The 18,318-nt window shown below is 46.2% G+C and overlaps 1 protein-coding gene and 1 pseudogene across 2 annotated transcripts; both read right to left on the reverse strand.

The window, feature by feature from the left end:
- Positions 1-1,609: 1,609 nt before the first annotated feature.
- Positions 1,610-3,206, reverse strand: LOC311131877 (leucine-rich repeat-containing protein 14B-like; annotated as a pseudogene). Its single transcript has 3 exons — positions 3,088-3,206; positions 2,912-3,046; positions 1,610-2,275 (listed from the first exon to the last, which is right to left on the reverse strand). The product of its transcript is annotated as a leucine-rich repeat-containing protein 14B-like (transcript).
- A 3,657-nt stretch (positions 3,207-6,863) lies between these two features.
- LOC311133009 (protein naked cuticle homolog 2-like) lies at positions 6,864-16,376 on the reverse strand. The gene is made up of 8 exons (XM_084166428.1): positions 16,114-16,376; positions 15,972-15,998; positions 15,786-15,871; positions 9,191-9,251; positions 8,834-8,928; positions 8,457-8,552; positions 8,061-8,340; positions 6,864-7,914 (listed from the first exon to the last, which is right to left on the reverse strand). The coding sequence occupies exons 1-8, from the start codon at positions 16,136-16,138 to the stop codon at positions 7,412-7,414; spliced, it is 1,173 nt and encodes a 390-aa protein (XP_084022554.1). The 5' UTR covers positions 16,139-16,376; the 3' UTR covers positions 6,864-7,411.
- Between the last annotated feature and the right edge of the window lie 1,942 nt (positions 16,377-18,318).

The following is an 18,318-nucleotide window of genomic DNA, read 5'->3' on the forward strand; positions in this document are numbered from 1 at the left end:
CCAAAAGAAAGATGCCCAGGGTCCCTGCTCATCTGCGTGAACGTGCCTTAGGCATGCTGCACGGAGGCATGAGGACTGCAGATGTGGCCAGGGCAATAAATTGCAATGTCCGTACTGTGAGACGCCTAAGACAGCGCTACAGGGAGACAGGATGGACAGCTGATCGTCCTCGCAGTGGCAGACCACATGTAACAACACCTGCACAGGATCGGTACATCCGAACATCACACCTGCGGGACAAGTACAGGATGGCAACAACAACTGCCTGAGTTACACCAGGAACGCACAATCCCTCCATCAGTGCTCAGACTGTCCGCAATAGGCTGAGAAAGGCTGGACTGAGGGCTTGTAGGCCTGTTGTAAGGCAGGTCCTCACCAGACATCACCGGCAACAACATCGCCTATGGGCACAAACCCACCGTCGCTGGACCAGACAGGACTGGCAAAAAGTGCTCTTCACTGACGAGTCGCGGTTTTGTCTCACCAGGGGTGATGGTCAGATTTGCGTTTATCGTAGAAGGAATGAGCGTTACACCGAGGCCTGTACTCTGGAGCGGGATCGAGGTGGAGGGTCCGTCATGGTCTGGGGTGGTGTGTCTCAGCATCATCGGACTGAGCTTGTTGTCATTGCAGGCAATCTCAACGCTGTGTGTTACAGGGAAGACATCCTCCTCCCTCATGTGGTACCCTTCCTGCAGGCTCATCCTGACATGACCCTCCAGCATGACAATGCCACCAGCCATACTGCTCGTTCTGTGCGTGATTTCCTGCAAGACAGGAATGTCAGTGTTCTGCCATGGCCAGCGAAGAGCCCGGATCTCAATCTCATTGAGCACGTCTGGGACCTGTTGGATCGGAGGGTGAGGGCTAGGTCCATTCCACCCAGAAATGTCCGGGAACTTGCAGGTGCCTTGGTGGAAGAGTGGGGTAACATCTCACAGCAAGAACTGGCAAATCTGGTGCAGTCCATGAGGAGGAGATGCACTGCAGTACTTAATGCAGCTGGTGGCTACACCAGATACTGACTGTTACTTTTGATTTTCACCCCCCCTTTGTTCAGGGACTCATTATTCCATTTCTGTTAGTCACATGTCTGTGGAACTTGTTGAGTTTATGTCTCAGTTGTTGAATGTTATGTTCATACAAATATTTACACATGTTAAGTTTGCTGAAAATAAATGCAGTTGACAGTGAGAGGACGTTTATATGTATATAATAAGTACTCAAATAATGCATTACTCTGATTGCCACTCATGAATGGAAGACCAAAATGACAATTTACTCTATACTATAATCGAACGCCAGTTGCATGTCAAAAAAATCCCATGATAATGGGGCAATACTTTTGTCAAATATCTGTTGCAAGTACTTATGAATCAGTACATATGTATATAAAATGAAGTTCCTCAAGGCCTTCATATGCATTCCCAATAGTCTAAAGTTGTCTCCTTCCCTTTATTTGCACTGATTTCTTAGATGTCTTTAGATCAGTGGAAATGTAAGTGTGGCAAGCCACTATTGACGATTGAGAAATATGAACCCTTTGTATTGCACACACCCTTGCTCTATCAACCCTCTATTTCCCGCTCTCTGGTATTCTACCTGTACTTTAATCTACCTCTTTGTTGGATCTCCTGTTGTCCACGATCTTAATGGTATCAATAAAGTTTCCAATGATGCTGTTGAAGGATTTCACCATGGACACCCCCAGCTCATTACTGGTCTCATTGATATCTGCGTCATAAGCGCCCAACAGGGGGGTGACTACCTCCACGTTCCCCCTCCCCACCCCCTGAAGGATCCCCATCAGTTGACCTCTGACCACCTGGAACATCTCCCTGTCGTACTGCAGCAGCACTGTCTCATCCAGGGGGTAGGTGACGTCCTCAGGGTAGCAGTCCCGAGGCACTGGCAGCTCCACGTACCTCATGGCTGGGAACCCAGCAGCCAGAGTGGAGAAGAGGCGGCGCAGGGCCGTGGCGGTCAGAGGGTTGCCCAGTATCTTCAGCTCCTCCAGGGAGCCAGGGCCTGGGTCAGGATGTCCATGTGTTCGTCTTCCAGGTCACAGTCCTCCAGGGTGAGGCTGTGGAGGGTGGCGGCGCAGCGCTGGAGGAGCTTGATGAAGGTGGTGGGGAAGAGGCCGCACACGTTGTGACCACTTATGTCCAGACTGACCAGGTTCTCACTGTGCAGGCTGTTGGCCAGGTAGGCCATGTCCACACGGTTCAGGTTACAGTTGGCCAGCTCCAGGCATTGCAGTGGGGTGGTCAGGGGGCTGTGGACAAGGCCAGAGGTTCACAAATGTATTGTAGTCATTTTTCACTATTTTGCTATATTATCACTTGTGCGTGTGCATGCTTGCAATGTGTGTGTGGGTGTGCGCCTCATTTCACACATGCTTGACAAAAAACAAAGCAAATATGAAAGCTTTACAATGCATACCAAACTAATGGACAGTGCAGGTGTCAGCTTGTTGTTTTGGGTCATGACGGCTATATCAATGTCAGCCGTAAATGACACCCTATTCCCTTTAAAGTGCACTACTTTCTACCAGGGTCCAAAAGTTTTCTGGTCAAAGGTAGTGCACTATATAGGGAATAGGGTGCGATTTGGAAGCGGACAATATCAGCCGTTAAGTGTCCCCTGGTTTCTGGCCGACCTGCAGATTTAGCAGCAGTCAGCTGTCTACATTCTCCCCCACAGCCAAGCAACAAAAACTAAATGCAACTGAGTACAAACTGAGTACTGCAAACTGCAGCCCCCATGCTATGATAGTACACAGTGGGAATGCATCAGCTTGAATTGACATCCCCAGAGCTATATATACAGTAGACATCAATACCTAATACCTATGCACACACATACACATGCACACACACACTCTCCCCCTACACAGAGGTGAGCCCCTCACCTTAGCAGTCTTCGCAGGTGTCCGGTGAGGGTGGAGAAGCCCATGTAGAGCTCTGTCAGCTCAGTCAGCCGGCTCAGCAGATCCCCAATGGTCGCCAGCAGGTGGTCTTCATCCGAACCCAGCCTTCGCACGTCCAGATTTGGACCAGGTCGTGGAGGAGGAGGGCCTTCTCATGCAGGTAGCAGGCCTTGAAGAGGAGCGGGTAGAGGTTGTACGACACACAGCTAAGGTTCTCCCTGGCGCTCGGGCCACTCTGAGCGAAGCCCTCAGCAGCGAGGAACCTCAGGCTCTTCATGGCTCTCTCTTCTCTATTCTGTCTTCTCCCTCTCCTGTCCTCGAGGTCTGGGTCTTGAAGTGTTAGGATCGACCAATCAGCCCTTGTGACTGGATGTGTTTGTGTTGTTGCTCTCTCCCCGTGTGTTGATTCTTTGTCTCTGCTAGTACTGTATATCTGTCTGGACCTCGTTTGCTGTGGTATCGTGTGGCGAAAGAGAGGCTTGGTGCGTGTGGTAGGTGAGTGGGAGGGCTATTTTTGGAAACAGCTGTCTCATTCCCCTCCCTTCGCCTCTATTTGCAACTTTCACCGTAGCAACAACCTTTTCCTACTGCTTACTAAATTAGGCCCAACCTCCCTCCATACCGCCAACATTGAAATTACCTGTTTATGCAAGCAAGCTATACATTTACATTTACATTTTAGTCATTTAGCAGACGCTCTTATCCAGAGCGACTTACAGTTAGTGAGTGCATACATTTTCATACTGGTTCCCCGTGGGAAACGAACCCACAACCCTGGCGTTGCAAGTGCCATGCTCTACCAACTGAGCTACAGGGAACAAATATCCTGCCTCCATTGTGATATAGACACCAGTGACAACAATAACAGTAAAGCAATGTAGACAAACATAACATGAACTTTGTACAGGGTAACATTGGCATCATCCCCACACTGAAATTATAGATTTACTGAAGGCTTAGATGTTAATCAAGACCAAGGCAGTGGCGGATCAGATCTCATAATGTACTAGCCTAATATGACTGGTTATGAAAACGTTATGCATTTGATGAGAGTACTCTGGAACACCCAGTGTTGTAAATATACTGAACAAAAAATATAAACGCAACATGTAAAGTGTTGGTCCCATGTTTCATGAGCTTAAATAAAAGATCCCCGAAATGTTCCATATGCACAAAAAGCGTATTTCTCTCAAATTTGGTGTACACATTTGTTTACCTCCCTGTTAGTGAGCATTTCTCCTTTGCCAAGATAATTAATCCACCTGACAGGTGTGGCATACAGTGGGGAAAAAAAGTATTTAGTCAGCCACCAATTGTGCAAGTTCTCCCACTTAAAAATATGAGAGAGGCCTGTAATTTTCATCATAGGTACACGTCAACTATGACAGACAAAATGAGAAGAAAAAAAATCCAGAAAATCACATTGTAGGATTTTTAATGAATTTATTTGCAAATTATGGTGGAAAATAAGTATTTGGTCAATAACAAAAGTTTCTCAATACTTTGTTATATACCCTTTGTTGGCAATGACACAGGTCAAACGTTTTCTGTAAGTCTTCACAAGGTTTTCACACACTGTTGCTGGTATTTTGGCCCATTCCTCCATGCAGATCTCCTCTAGAGCAGTGATGTTTTGGGGCTGTCGCTGGGCAACACGGACTTTCAACTCCCTCCAAAGATTTTCTATGGGGTTGAGATCTGGAGACTGGCTAGGCCACTCCAGGACCTTGAAATGCTTCTTACGAAGCCACTCCTTCGTTGCCCGGGCGGTGTGTTTGGGATCATTGTCATGCTGAAAGACCCAGCCACGTTTCATCTTCAATGCCCTTGCTGATGGAAGGAGGTTTTCACTCAAAATCTCACGATACATGGCCCCATTCATTCTTTCCTTTACACGGATCAGTCGTCCTGGTCCCTTTGCAGAAAAACAGCCCCAAAGCATGATGTTTCCACCCCCATGCTTCACAGTAGGTATGGTGTTCTTTGGATGCAACTCAGCATTCTTTGTCCTCCAAACACGACGTGTTGAGTTTTTACCAAAAAGTTCTATTTTGGTTTCATCTGACCATATGACATTCTCCCAATCCTCTTCTGGATCATCCAAATGCACTCTAGCAAACTTCAGACGGGCCTGGACATGTACTGGCTTAAGCAGGGGGACACGTCTCCCACTGCAGGATTTGAGTCCCTGGCGGCGTAGTGTGTTACTGATGGTAGGCTTTGTTACTTTGGTCCCAGCTCTCTGCAGGTCATTCACTAGGTCCCCCCGTGTGGTTCTGGGATTTTTGCTCACCGTTCTTGTGATCATTTTGACCCCACAGGGTGAGATCTTGCGTGGAGCCCCTGATCAAGGGAGATTATCAGTGGTCTTGTATGTCTTCCATTTCCTAATAATTGCTCTCACAGTTGATTTCTTCAAACCAAGCTGCTTACCTATTGCAGATTCAGTCTTCCCAGCCTGGTGCAGGTCTACAATTTTGTTTCTGGTGTCCTTTGACAGCTCTTTGGTCTTGGCCATAGTGGAGTTTGGAGTGTGACTGTTTGAGGTTGTGGACAGGTGTCTTTTATACTGATAACAAGTTCAAACAGGTGCCATTAATACAGGTAACGAGTGGAGGACAGAGGAGCCTCTTAAAGAAGAAGTTACAGGTCTGTGAGAGCCAGAAATCTTGCTTGTTTGTAGGTGACCAAATACTTATTTTCCACCATCATTTGCAAATAAATTCATAAAAAATCCTACAATGTGATTTTCTGGAGAAAAAAAATCTCAATTTGTCTGTCATAGTTGACGTGTACCTATGATGAAAATTACAGGCCTCTCTCATCTTTTTAAGTGGGAGAACTTGCACAATTGGTGGCTGACTAAATACTTTTTTCCCCCACTGTATCAAGAAGCTGATTAAACAGCATGATCATTACACAGGTGCACCTTGTGCTGGGGACAATAAAAGGCCACTCTAAAATGTGCAGTTTTGTCACACAACACAATGCCACAGATGTCTCAAGTTTTGAGGGAGCGTGCAATTGGCATGGTGACTGCAGGAATGTCCAACAGACCTGTTGCAAGATAATTTAATGTTAATTTCTCTACCATAAGCCGCCTCCAACATCATTTTAGAGAATTTGGCAGTACTTCCATCCGGCCTCATAACCGCAGACCACATGTCTGGTGTTGTGTGGGCGAGCGGTTTGCTGATGTCAACGTTGTGAACAGACTGCCTCATGGTGGTGGTGGGGTTATGGTATAGGCAGGCATAAGCTACGGACAACGAACACAATTGCATTTAATCGATGGCAATTTGAATGCACAGAGATACCGTGACGAGATCCTGAGGCCCATTGTCGTGCCATTCATCCACCTGCCATCACCTCATGTTTCAGCATGATAATGCACAGCCCCATGTCGCAAGGATCTCTACACAATTCCTGGAAGCTGAAAATGTCCCAGTTCTTCCATGGTCTGCATACTCACCAGACATGTCACCCGTTGAGCATGTTTGGGATGCTCTGAATTGACCTGTACGACAGCGTGTTCCAGTTCCCGCCAATATCCAGCAACATCGCACAGCCATTGAAGAGGAGTGGGACAACATTCCACAGGCCACAATCAACAGCCTGATCAACTCTATGCGAAGGAGATGTGTCACGCTGCATGAGACAAATGGTGGTCACACCAGATACTGACTGGTTTTCTGATCCACACCCCTACCTTTTTTGTTTAAGGTATCTGTGACCAACAGATGCATATCTGTATTCCCAGTCATGTGAGATCCATAGATTAGGGCCTAATGAATTTATTTCAGTTGACTGATTTCCTTATATGAACTGTAACTCAGTAAAATCTTAGAAATTGTTTCAGTGTATTTTCCTAAATATTCATAGAGCCTTAGCATAGAATGTTTTGCCATAAGAGAGAAGACATTTTACATTTGACAACATGACATAAACACTTTATTATTTCTTACAAATTCATGTTTTACATTTTTCTTCTTCCCAAATCAGAAAGCGTCAGCCTTCATTAGACCGTGAGTATTTTCAATTGACAAACTACAATGATCACAAGCAAAGTTTATCATGCTTTCATACATAAAAATACAGACAATACAAAACATACTGCATATACTCTAATACGTAGATGTAACTGTTTAAATCATTATATTAAATGAAAGTGGTAATCTATAGAAACCTGAGAAGAAATGTCAGTCTAGAGGGCTTCAAAAGGTGAGTAGCATATTCAACATGACACATTGAACATGACACATTGAACATGAAACTCAGTCATCAATAAAAGGCACATCAGTTCATTTTTGTACGGAGTTGCTATTATTCCTTAGCATGGAGAGTGGTGGTGTCCCACAGCCCTATACTATATTTAGGCCCACCTGACCTGACCAGGAACCACTCAGGGCCCTAGCTATAGGCTAAACCACAGGGAGGTGTGTCTCTCAGTCTCTGTATCCCTGAGTGGAGTGCAGACTGCAGTCATGCTGTGGGGTGGTAGTGGTGGTGATGGTGGTGGTGATGGTGCTCGTGGTGGTGGTGGTGCTCATGCCTCTGAACCAGGGGGATCAAGCCCCCAGAGGAGGCAGGCAGGCTGGGCAGTGTCACCCTCTCTCCCCCTGGCTGAGCTTGAGAACCAGACTGCTGTAGGTGGTGGAGGGTTCTTGAGGGGGACCCAGCCTCTTTGGCCCTGGAGCGAAGCCTCTTGCTCTGGCTGTGCTGTAAGGGATGTTGGGGCTGGGAGTGTGGCTGGGAGGGGTGGCACCACATGGAGGAGTGGTGGCAATGGAGCTTGCTTGATTTATCCCCACCTCCTCCTCCCCCTCCTCTGTCTCCCCCCACTGCTTTGGCTTGGCCCCTGAGAGACCGGAGGAAGGAAAGGCCCCTGCCTTTGGACTCTGTAGGGCCGCAGTTCTCCCCCACCACCACTGAGCGGCGCTGCTGATCTGAGCGGGTGTCCGGTCTGGGCACCTGAGAGGGGACGTCTGCAGAGGATGGAAAACATCATGGAATGCTGTCATTTCTCTTTGATGAATGTCATTCAACTTTGGTGTATTTTCAGTAAAAACATGTTGACTTTAATGATCTGTGCCTCAAAAGTGCTGAAAATAAATGGTCATTGTGTACCTACCTGCATCGTCAAACTTGGAGGAATAGTTCTCTATCCCAGCTAGTTCTACGTAGTGGTTCCTGCGTTCTGTGTTTTCATCCACACAGTGAAAAGTCCTCTCTGGGCTCCCTGCCTCCTCCTGCTGGACTTCCTCCATTCTGTCCCCTGTTCTGGAGCCCCGGCCGGAGCTGCTGGAGGGGGCCACCACCAGTTTGACCTTCAGAGCTGTGCTGTTACAGGACGGCTGCTTGGCCGACGCTTCAACCACCTCATAGATGGACTGCATGAGACTGGACATATCCTGTAACACACAGACACACACACTCAAACACACCATTAGCAAGGCTGCAGGGTTGACTTAATCTTAAGAGAAAACTCATAATGTGCAAAAGTTGCAGGTGTGTGAAGCTACCGTACCTCCTTGGTGACTTTACCACTGTTGTCAAAGTGATATAGTGTGAAGACCCACTCCTGTCGAGTGTCATCTTCCAACACCACGTTACACTCTGTGTCCTGTAACCATGAATAATTGTCACCATTACGCAGACACTTTTATGCATGCTTACATTTTACGTACAAGTGGTCCCAGGAATTGAACCCACTAGCCTGGCATTGCCACTCCATGCTCTACCAACTGAGCTACAGAGGACCAAACACAACAGGTGAACCAACACAACAGGGACCATATTATGGTCATCAAACAAACCCCTGCTATACTCTATATAGAGATTCTATAGATCAACTCCTTTTGTAGTTGTAGTGTACAGGACAGTAAAAGGCCAAAAGCCACTCACATCAACATGGCTGTTCCTCTTCCTGGGCTGTCTGAATGGAACGTGGATGTAGCTCTCTCTCTCCTTCTCCCCTCCCTTCTCTGGTGGCAGTACTACTGTAAAACAAACAAAGTATACTCTCATTAGCCTTTGTGTTTGCTGTTTACAGACGATAACACACACAGTATCCCAGGTTTCACCGACAAGCAAGGGGAATTGTTAGTTAAGATATTAACCATACCGAATCAAACAGGTCAATCATTGAGTAAGTCTATGATGTTAAGTTAATGATGCATGCTAGATTTGGAATGCTAGATTTGGATCAGTGCAACAGTAATGTGATCAGCCTGATCCACTGAGCCGTCTTTCTCTACTCACCCTGTAGGGGGCACTTATGGTTCAGGGACTGCTCATCCTTCACTTCCCTTCTGCACAACTCCTGGAAAAAGAAGGAGAGGAGGGATGGACCAAGTGAGAATTAGGAGAGAAGAAGTCACAGATGGGGGGGGGGGGGGGGGGGGGGGGGGGATATACAGAGGGAGAAGGAGAAAGACAAGGAAGCAATAAATTATGTGAGAGCAGGAAATCTATGATAGTCTGGGGGCCTATTGTTTGTCATCATCTGGGTAAATAATACTGTGAGAACCAGCTCCCAGCTGATGTTTTCAAGTTCACCTCAACTTCCGATAAATTCATTAAAGCCTTATGTGTTCTATAACTAATCAGATGTAATGCAGACACAGCTCTAAATACTAAATACACACATGCACGCACACACACACACCATAGAAGAACGCTAATTTGATATACAAGTAGCTAGCACAGGACCAGTAGTAATTCATTTCCCCTTTGGGATGAAAGCTGAGCCTCTAATCTGACCCCTGATCTCCTCCGCTCACTGGGACAGAGTGTGTTCTACAGTTGATGTACAGAGGGTCAGCGGAGAACCCCGGAACCTTGTCACATGGGACCGAGTGGGGAACAGAAGGTCAAGACGCTTCCAGCAGCATACCATCCTGCATAATAATAATAATAATAATATGCCATTTAGCAGACGCTTTTATCCAAAGCGACTTACAGTCATGCGTGCATACATCTTTGTGTTTGGGTGGTCCTGGGGATCGAACCCACTACCTTGGCGTTACAAGCGCCGTGCTCTACCAGCTGAGCTACAGAGGACCACACATCACACTGCCACTGAAGCTAAGAAGGGTCAGTCCCTGGATGGGAGACAAGATGCTGCTGGAAGTGGTATTGGAAGGCCAGTAAGTAGGAGGCACTCTTTCCTCTGGTCTAAAAAAAGATCCCAATAGAGTACCCCAGTATGAGTCATAAAACCTAGTGGTGAAACAAGGAAATGGTCCCAATCATTTTTCCACCATTCATTTTCCTCATAGGGGATTTTAGAAACACTTCAAATAAGGGCTGTGTTTTGTGTAGACTTACCCTTGTGTGACATTTTGATAACCGTGTAAATCTCTCTAGGACAAGGTGACTTTTATCAATATTTTCACCTGTATTTAACCCCTAAAAATGAAATGCTAATTAGCTGCTAATGTGGCTATGATAAAGAACTACAAATGCCATGATGATCTGGACGAGACTGACTAATCGAGGCAAAGGTAAGAATCTCTGGATTAACCATCTAATGTTAGCTAAATTTTGTCATTCATAAATGTGCACAATTTCTTTAAAATAGCCAATTCTGTGAACTGTCTTGTGCAGGTTTTAAATTGACACAATACCTGTTAGCAAAGGTGTCAGCTAGAGATGACGTGCAGTAACTTGCAGGGATTTGTAGTTTTGCATGATGTCTACTTTGAGGCTAATTAGCATTTTTGAATCTGAGCGTAAATAGAGCCGAATATATTTATAAAAGTCACCTTGTCCGAGAGAGATTTACATGGTTATCAAAATGTCACACCAGTAAGCCTACACGAAACACAGCTCTTATTTGAAGTGTTTCTAAAATCCCCTAAGAGGAAACTGAAAACGAATGGGACCATTTCCTTGTTTCACCACTAGGTTTTATGGGTATTAATACACCTCCACTGTGGGCAGTGATAGGGGACATTGCCCTGTGTAGTGTGCTGTCTTTGGGACGGAACGTTAAACAGGTGTCCTGACTCTCTGTGGTCACTAAAAGATCCCATGGCACTTATCGTAAGAGTAGGGGTGTGAACCCTGGTGTCCTGGCTAAATTCCCAATCTGGCCCTCATACCATCATGGCCACCTAATCATCCCCAGCTTCCAATTGGCTCATTCCTCTCCCCTGTAACTATTCCCCAGGTCATTGCTGTAAATGAGAATGTGTTCTCAGTCAACCTACCTGGTAAAAATTCTGTTCTATTTTATTCTGTTCTCAGAGAGGGAATAAAGCATTGTAGAAAAATAGAACCTATAAGGGTGAATTTACTGTAAGAGCAGGCAGGCAGGCAGTCATGCTCATGCCCTGACCATGCCAGCTTTGACATCACTATATCCAGTAAAAGTAAATCCATTAAGTCACTCTTGGTATTAAAGTATTATCACCTACAGAGTTCCCATATATGAGTGGAACTGAGCGTCACATATGGAAACAATAACACATCGTAAATGTACAGACTATGTTCATGAACCTGCTGAGACTACAACCTATTCATAATGCCAATGGGCTCAAAAGGGCTCAAGGGGGATATTAACTTCAACTAAATTTTACATTTACATCATTTAGCAGACGCTCTTATCCAGAGCGACTTACAGTTAGTGAATACATATTTTTTTATTTTTCATACTGGCCCCCCATGGGAATCGAACCCACAACCCTGGCGTTGCAAACGCCATGCTCTATCAACTGAGCTACATCCCTGCCGGCCATTCCCTCCCCTAGGCCAATTGTGCGCCGCCCATGAGTCTCCCGGTCACGGCCGGCTGCGACAGAGCCTGGATTCAAACCAGGATCTCTAGTGGCACAGCTAGCACTGCGATGCAGTGCCTTAGACCACTGTGCCACTCAGGAGACTAAATCCACTGGGTAGTTGTTGCTTGGTGAGTACCCACACTTTGAAACTAGGTGTTCCCTTGAATGGTGTTGAGCATATTGCATGTGCTATCAAGACCTATCAAGATCTGAGCATATGATATCCAGCCCTCTGTTGCAACAAGTCAGAAACCATACCTTCAAAAAAGGACAGTGAAAGCACCAAAACATTGGATCTGTGCGTCTGACTGTCTCCACCACAGACATTCCCAGCAGCCAGCCGCCCACAGCTCTGACAGATGCAGATGAGTAACAAAGAGCCTGTGGAGTCTGAGAGGACCATGCTGACAGATAACCCTGACTGCTGATGGCTTCAACCAGCATACCAGCCAAACCCCTGCCATCGACCGCCACGCTCTGCCTGCTACGGGCCCTTTCATCTGGGGTAGGGTTACCGACCGAGAGGGGAGGGGAGCGGGGGCCTTTCCTGCACTCAACTGGGTGTCACCAAGCTTTGCATCCTGTCCTGTAGGCCCCCTCTCTCCCACCTGCCTTTAGTTAGAGTCAAACGCAGAGCCCTGGGAAGAGAACAGTACAGGGCTTTGTTTTAACAATCTCTCTTCCTGTCAATCAATACCTGGAAAGGTGGTTGATCATCTCTGTTCCTGTCAACCAATACCTGGATAGGTGGTTGATCGTATGGGGGTGGGGCTGTATGGGGAAGGATGGTTGCTTCATCGCAGGAGTTTATGTGAATCGGCTTCTGTTATATACATAATAGGAAGATAAGTCTCTGGAAGTTGGTATACAAGTTCATATTCAAATAATGTAAAGGGGGTTGGGGTTGTTTTCAGGCTCAGGCAATAGTTAACGTTAAGTCAGAGAATAACCATTAAGAAGTTCTCATTTTTAGAGGTCTGACCTTGCTCACAGAAACCAGATGTGAGTGATTTCTGGAGGAGGGGAACTGAGGGAGGGATTTGGATGTTGAGCTGTGGTTGGGTGAGGAAACGCTGGAGCCAGAGTCTGTACGAGTATCTAGCTATAGAACTGGGCCTCTCTCCAACTGGCAAATCAGATCTGCTGGCCTTGAGGGCAGAAAGCAGTGGGAAAATGTCAGATCATTGTGGGTAGAGATGTCCAAGGGTTCTCACCACCTACTGACATGACCATGTTTTCTTTCTCAGCCTCTGTCTCTATCTGTCTCTCTGTCTCTGTCTCTCTGTATGTCTGTCTGTCTCTCTTTCTCGCTCATCCTCTGTCTGAGCTAACAGCCCAACAAACAAGGTGGGTAACCAAACATGAAAGGGAGACCCAGCCACCTGAACAATCCAATCTGTGTTTGGGAAAATCGGCTTCCCTGGCATAGAGCTGGAATGTTCTGGGAGGCGATTTCAGGCCAAATATGATCACAGACCAGAGTCTGAACAGTAGAATAACAAACAGAAACCTCTGGGTCAACAAACAGGACAGAAACACCTTGGTGGAAACATAAGAAGAGAATTAGAAGGAAGATTCCTTCTCCAAACACAACAGAATGACTGGCCCAGTTTAACCAACACTGCAGTTCCAAATAGAAATCCATACAGAGACATTGATGCAAACTGCAATCCGATTCTGATATGGTTGGTTGCATTTTATCAGACAACTTTTTTTCTGCTTTGTGTTTGTACATTATACAGACTCTCTGGCTCACTTGACTGAGCTGTACATGATCCAGACCTGCCTTGGACAAACAGGTTTAATAATGAAAAGTGCCTTTGTTATTGCTTCAGGTGATATTGTCAACACTCCACCCTGAGTCCTTGTAATTAAACAGAAACAGTATGTCAATATTGAGGTTAATTGTTCTGCAAGTCTGAAATTGTTTAACATCCTGTTGGAAATAAGGTTGTAGCTCAGCTGGTAGAGCACGGCGCTTGTAACGCCAAGGTAGTGGGTTCGATCCCCGGGACCACCCATACACAAAAAAAAATGTATGCACGCATGACTGTAAGTCGCTTTGGATAAAAGCGTCTGCTAAATGGCATATTATTACAGATATCGAAACAGGATTTTTTTAAACACGCACACATAGAACTGAGTAGAATCCCCACAGAATGATCTTTACAGAAATGAAAGCACACATTAATTCAGGATTTTGCTCCACTTTTTGAAGTTGAGCAGCCAGAAGAGGAGAAGGAGATGGAAGAAAATAGGAATTCTTCCATGACTAACAGTGGGCTCTTTGAACAGGGTGCGTGACGGAGAGCTTTGGCGTCTCACTGGGTCTATGACCTGAGGCTGTAGGATGTTGACACAAGTGATACAGTACGTGTGACTGCTAGACCCTGGACACCACGATGGAGGCATCACAGTTGACACTATAATCAAGCTTCCTTACTGAAAAGAGGACAAACATTTAACATAATCTTAAGACAGCCAGACACACGCATGAAGTGCCCAGGCAAAGAACATTCAGTATACCAGTACACTACAAACTGTAGCTAGCTAGACCCCCTGCTGGCAGTTACATAAGCAGTGGTGCCATGGAGCAGCTAATGGAGGAGCTGGAATACAGAATCACAGGAACAACTGAACTGTCATTAAAAAGACGTGGAAGACCTTGGTCTCATTACAGAAACCTGGCAGGCTCAGCCTCTCTTTCCTAATTACAGGCTCCAGAGAGACAGCAACATAGACCAACACTTCATTAACACCTCCTCACCGCCACAATGAGTACAAAATGGCACTACAGCAGGCATTCAAAATGGCTCCAATGGGTCTTTCCAAGTGTTGAAAGATGATTGCGAGAGAGAAAAGAAGACATTTAAAATATGTGAGTGAGGCAGTGAGTGGTCGCACAGTTAAGAGTCAAAGAAGAGTTATGAGCATCAAGATGTTGTACTCTCACTATGCTACAGCTTCCCAAATGTGACCGTCTCATTAACACTACTAAGCCTACGTGAAGGGGTTCCACCCACCGCCAGACACTCCGCCTACCATACCTTGTCCCCCCCCCCCCCCCTGCCGCCAGCACCAGATGTGGGGTTTCAGTGTGGCGGCAATGAAAGACCCTGCTGTTCTGGACAGCGGCCATATGCATTTCACACAGACATGACAGCCTCCTCTCACAGAGAGCAAACGAAGGAGCAGGGGGAAAAAAGCCGCTCTCCAAACACCTTTCATGTCCCTGGCTTGGCTGTGTGCTTATACTGTTCTATCATCCTTGTGGTTGCTTTGCCTTGGCTGGGACTGGAAGGGAGGGAGGGAGGGGCAGACCTGGCTGAGACATCATGCACATGTGATTCCGAGTCAGTGAACCCTAGTGCGAAGTGGTGACTGACAGTGTCAATCCTCTATGGATGGATGAATCAGGATGTCAACAAGACTGAGAAGGCAGCAATTCAAAATGTTATTTGTTGTTTACCCAGATGGTACATACTTTGGCTGTGATTTATGTATAAAGATTGATGAATACAACGTAATGTATTCAATATTGAGAATTGTCAATTTGCCTCCCTTTGTCTTAGATAAGAACCAATGTATCATACACTGCCTTCATCTTTTCATTAGGGTTCTAAGCTCTTCCACTCTGGGAGGCTGTGTTCCATTCAGCTCACCCGTCACAGGACTCCACCATTCTGGTTCTTGTTAGCGTCATTATCCAAGTTCAATCCTCTCAACTCTAATGACACACATGTGTCTGTGTTGCTTTCCATTTACAGGCCTTTCTGGGCCAGAAAGAGCCAGAAGCAGATGCATCATGAACATGGTCCAGAGAAGGATGCTAACCCCCCAGGATGCAAAATACAAACTAGTGTTTGGTAAACAACTAACTGTTAGCATTGACAAACCAAAGAACCATCCTAGGGAAGAAGGCCTATGGGGATTTAGGTGTGAGAAGGATTTGGCAGTAGGGTATATGGCTACTGACTTTCTGATGACTTTTTCCCTCTTTCTCACTGAAAATCTGCCAACAAAAGAAATGTTAATCATATCTCAATATCTCTGGAAAATGCATTGTACAGTACCTGCTTGAATCTGATTTTGTGGGTGTGGAGACCCCTATGTTCCAGCTCTCTATGACAGGTGAGCACATTGGCAGCAAAACTACCACCTGGAAGAAACAAACAAACAAAAAAGAAATGGTCTATATCCTGCATAACACTATGTTTGAGAGACATACATTTGAGACTTTCCTAGATGTGATTCTTTACCTTCAGGATTTTCTCTGCGTTTACAGGCTATCCAAATTATGCATGGAATGGAAACATAAAGAGAGAAAGAAAAGATTGTTACATTTAGGTTATTAAGAGATATATAGTAGCTTCTGAAACGAAACTAAATACCAAGTATTACCATGTTTTGATTGGAGTTTGCCCATATTTTGTGATATTTCCTCTCGTGCCTAGAACCTTCATCTATTTGCGCATTGATCAAGACGTCTTCATCATCTCCCATTGATAACAACAAAGACAGTTGTATCCTGTATGCACTGATATGTCGATTTTTCCATCAAGTTATTAGAGGGTTGAGATAGCCTACAGTTTGTTGAGGTAGACAAGAGGACCGAAGCTTCGTGAAAGTGCGCACAAGTATGTTGGACAGAGGGAACTTGCAGTGTTTAGTATGGAAAATAAAAGAATAATCAATCTACAGAGGGTACAGCACATCCTGCTGGCCATTAGGGGAAAGTATTTTTTCCAAACCAACTGTGGATTTTTATTTACAAATTAGCCTACAGAGCCATAATTTAACGCATGCATGATGTGTCTTTCATGTAAACATAAAATAAGAGCCCTCATTATACAAACGTTTTATTTGTTTGTATCTAGATCGCTGTTTCCCTAAATAGGCTACTGTAAATTCCCTGAGATAAATATTGCCACCAAGTGGTGGTTACACATGGTGACACGTATCTGCGTAATTTGCGTATAGAACGGACCAGGGACTGAATGACTTTAGAACGCCACTTCAGTTCCGATCACCTTATGATGACTATCTTCTGGACCGAGCCCTTTCTGGTCAAAGATTCCTCAAAATTCTTCATAATATTTCTAACAAGGTTGGTGAGACAAATGCGGAAAATGCGTATAGCCTTTATTGAATTTACCTGGAAATTAGTTAAAGAAGGGAGAAGGCGCAAAAAAATGGATTAAAGCAAACGCTTGACAATCATCCAGGTAGGCCTATTACAAACTCCAACCGCTAGGATGGGCCTACTGGCTTTTCACCCTCCTCTACCATCATGTCCTCCTTGTGCTCTCTTTGTCGCTTATTCAAGTGTATTAACTGCTGTTAACATTTCCATATAGTTTAACAACTTTTACAAAATACTAACATGTTTTTGGGGCATCCAATGAACACTTTCTCTGGAGAGCGCAGGGAGGAGGTGGTCAGTGCTGGAGTGAGATGAGGAGCCTGAGATTATCAACATCAGAGACATCACCCAGCAAAATATATAGGTTTACTGTAGGGCTTTTCACTGGAATGATTTATTCTAGAGCTAGGATTTACCCCTCCCACTTCCCAACTCTTCACTCCCCAACCCCCCCCCCCCCCCCCCCCCCACTCCCCAACCTTTCACTCCCCAACTCTTCACTCCCCAACCCCTCCCACTCCTCAATCTTTCAATCCTCAACCCTTCACTCCTCAACCCTTCACTCTCCAACCCCTCCCACTCCCCAACCCTTCACTCCCCAACTCTTCACTCCCCAACCCCTCCCACTCCCCAACCCTTCACTCCCCAACCCCTCCCACTCCTCAACCCTTCAATCCTCAACTCTTCACTCCTCAACCCTTCACTCTCCAACCCCTCCCACTCCCCAAACCTTCACTCCCAACCCTCCCCATCCCCTCCCCTCCCACTCCCCAAACCTTCCCTCCCCAACTCTTCACTCCCCAAATGTTCACTCCCCAACCCCTCCCACTCCCCAACCCCTCCCACTCCCCAAGCATTCACTCCCCAACCCCTCCCACTCCCCAAGTCTTCACTCCCCAAGCCTTCACTCCCCAACCCCTCCCACTCCCCAACCCTTCACTCCCCAACCTTTCACTCCCCAACCCCTCCCACTCCCCAAGCCTTCACTCCCCAACCCCTCCCACTCCCCAACCCTTCACTCCCCAAGCCTTCACTCCCAACCCCTCCCACTCCCCAACCCTTCACTCCCCAACCCCTCCCACTCCCCAACCCCTCCCACTCCCCAATCCTTCACTCCCCAAGCCTTCACTCTCCAACCCCTCCCACTCCCCAACCCTTCACTCCCCAACCCTTTACTCCCATCATTCTTATCCCAAAGAGGGCATAAAAGAAGAACCTCACCACACTTGTTTTCTCCATTCCTTAGTGATCAAACTAAAAATCTGCTCAGTGGTCCCCTGTGTTTGTGATAGTGGGACATCTGCTCAGTGCTCCCTTGTGTCTGTGGTAGTGGGACATCTGCTCAGTGCTCCCCTGTGTTTGTGATAGTGAGTAATCTGCTCAGTTGTCACCTGTGTTTGTGATAGTGGGACATCTGCTCAGTGGTCACCTGTGTTTGTGATAGTGGGACATCTGCTCAGTGG

Source organism: Coregonus lavaretus (genome assembly GCF_964263955.1).
Source record: "Coregonus lavaretus genome assembly, chromosome: 7".
Taxonomy (NCBI): Eukaryota; Metazoa; Chordata; class Actinopteri; order Salmoniformes; family Salmonidae; genus Coregonus; species Coregonus lavaretus.

Bases quoted from the DNA above. Each gene is read 5' to 3' on its own strand.
- LOC311133009 (XM_084166428.1), bottom strand. From the start codon at position 16,138: ATGGGCAAACTCCAATCAAAACATG. The intron at 15,872-15,971 runs GTAAAGAATCAC...TGTTTCTTCCAG, and splicing joins ACGCAGAGAAAATCCTGAAG to GTGGTAGTTTTGCTGCCAAT. The intron at 9,252-15,785 runs GTACTGTACAAT...TTCTTTTTCCAG, and splicing joins ACAAAATCAGATTCAAGCAG to GAGTTGTGCAGAAGGGAAGT.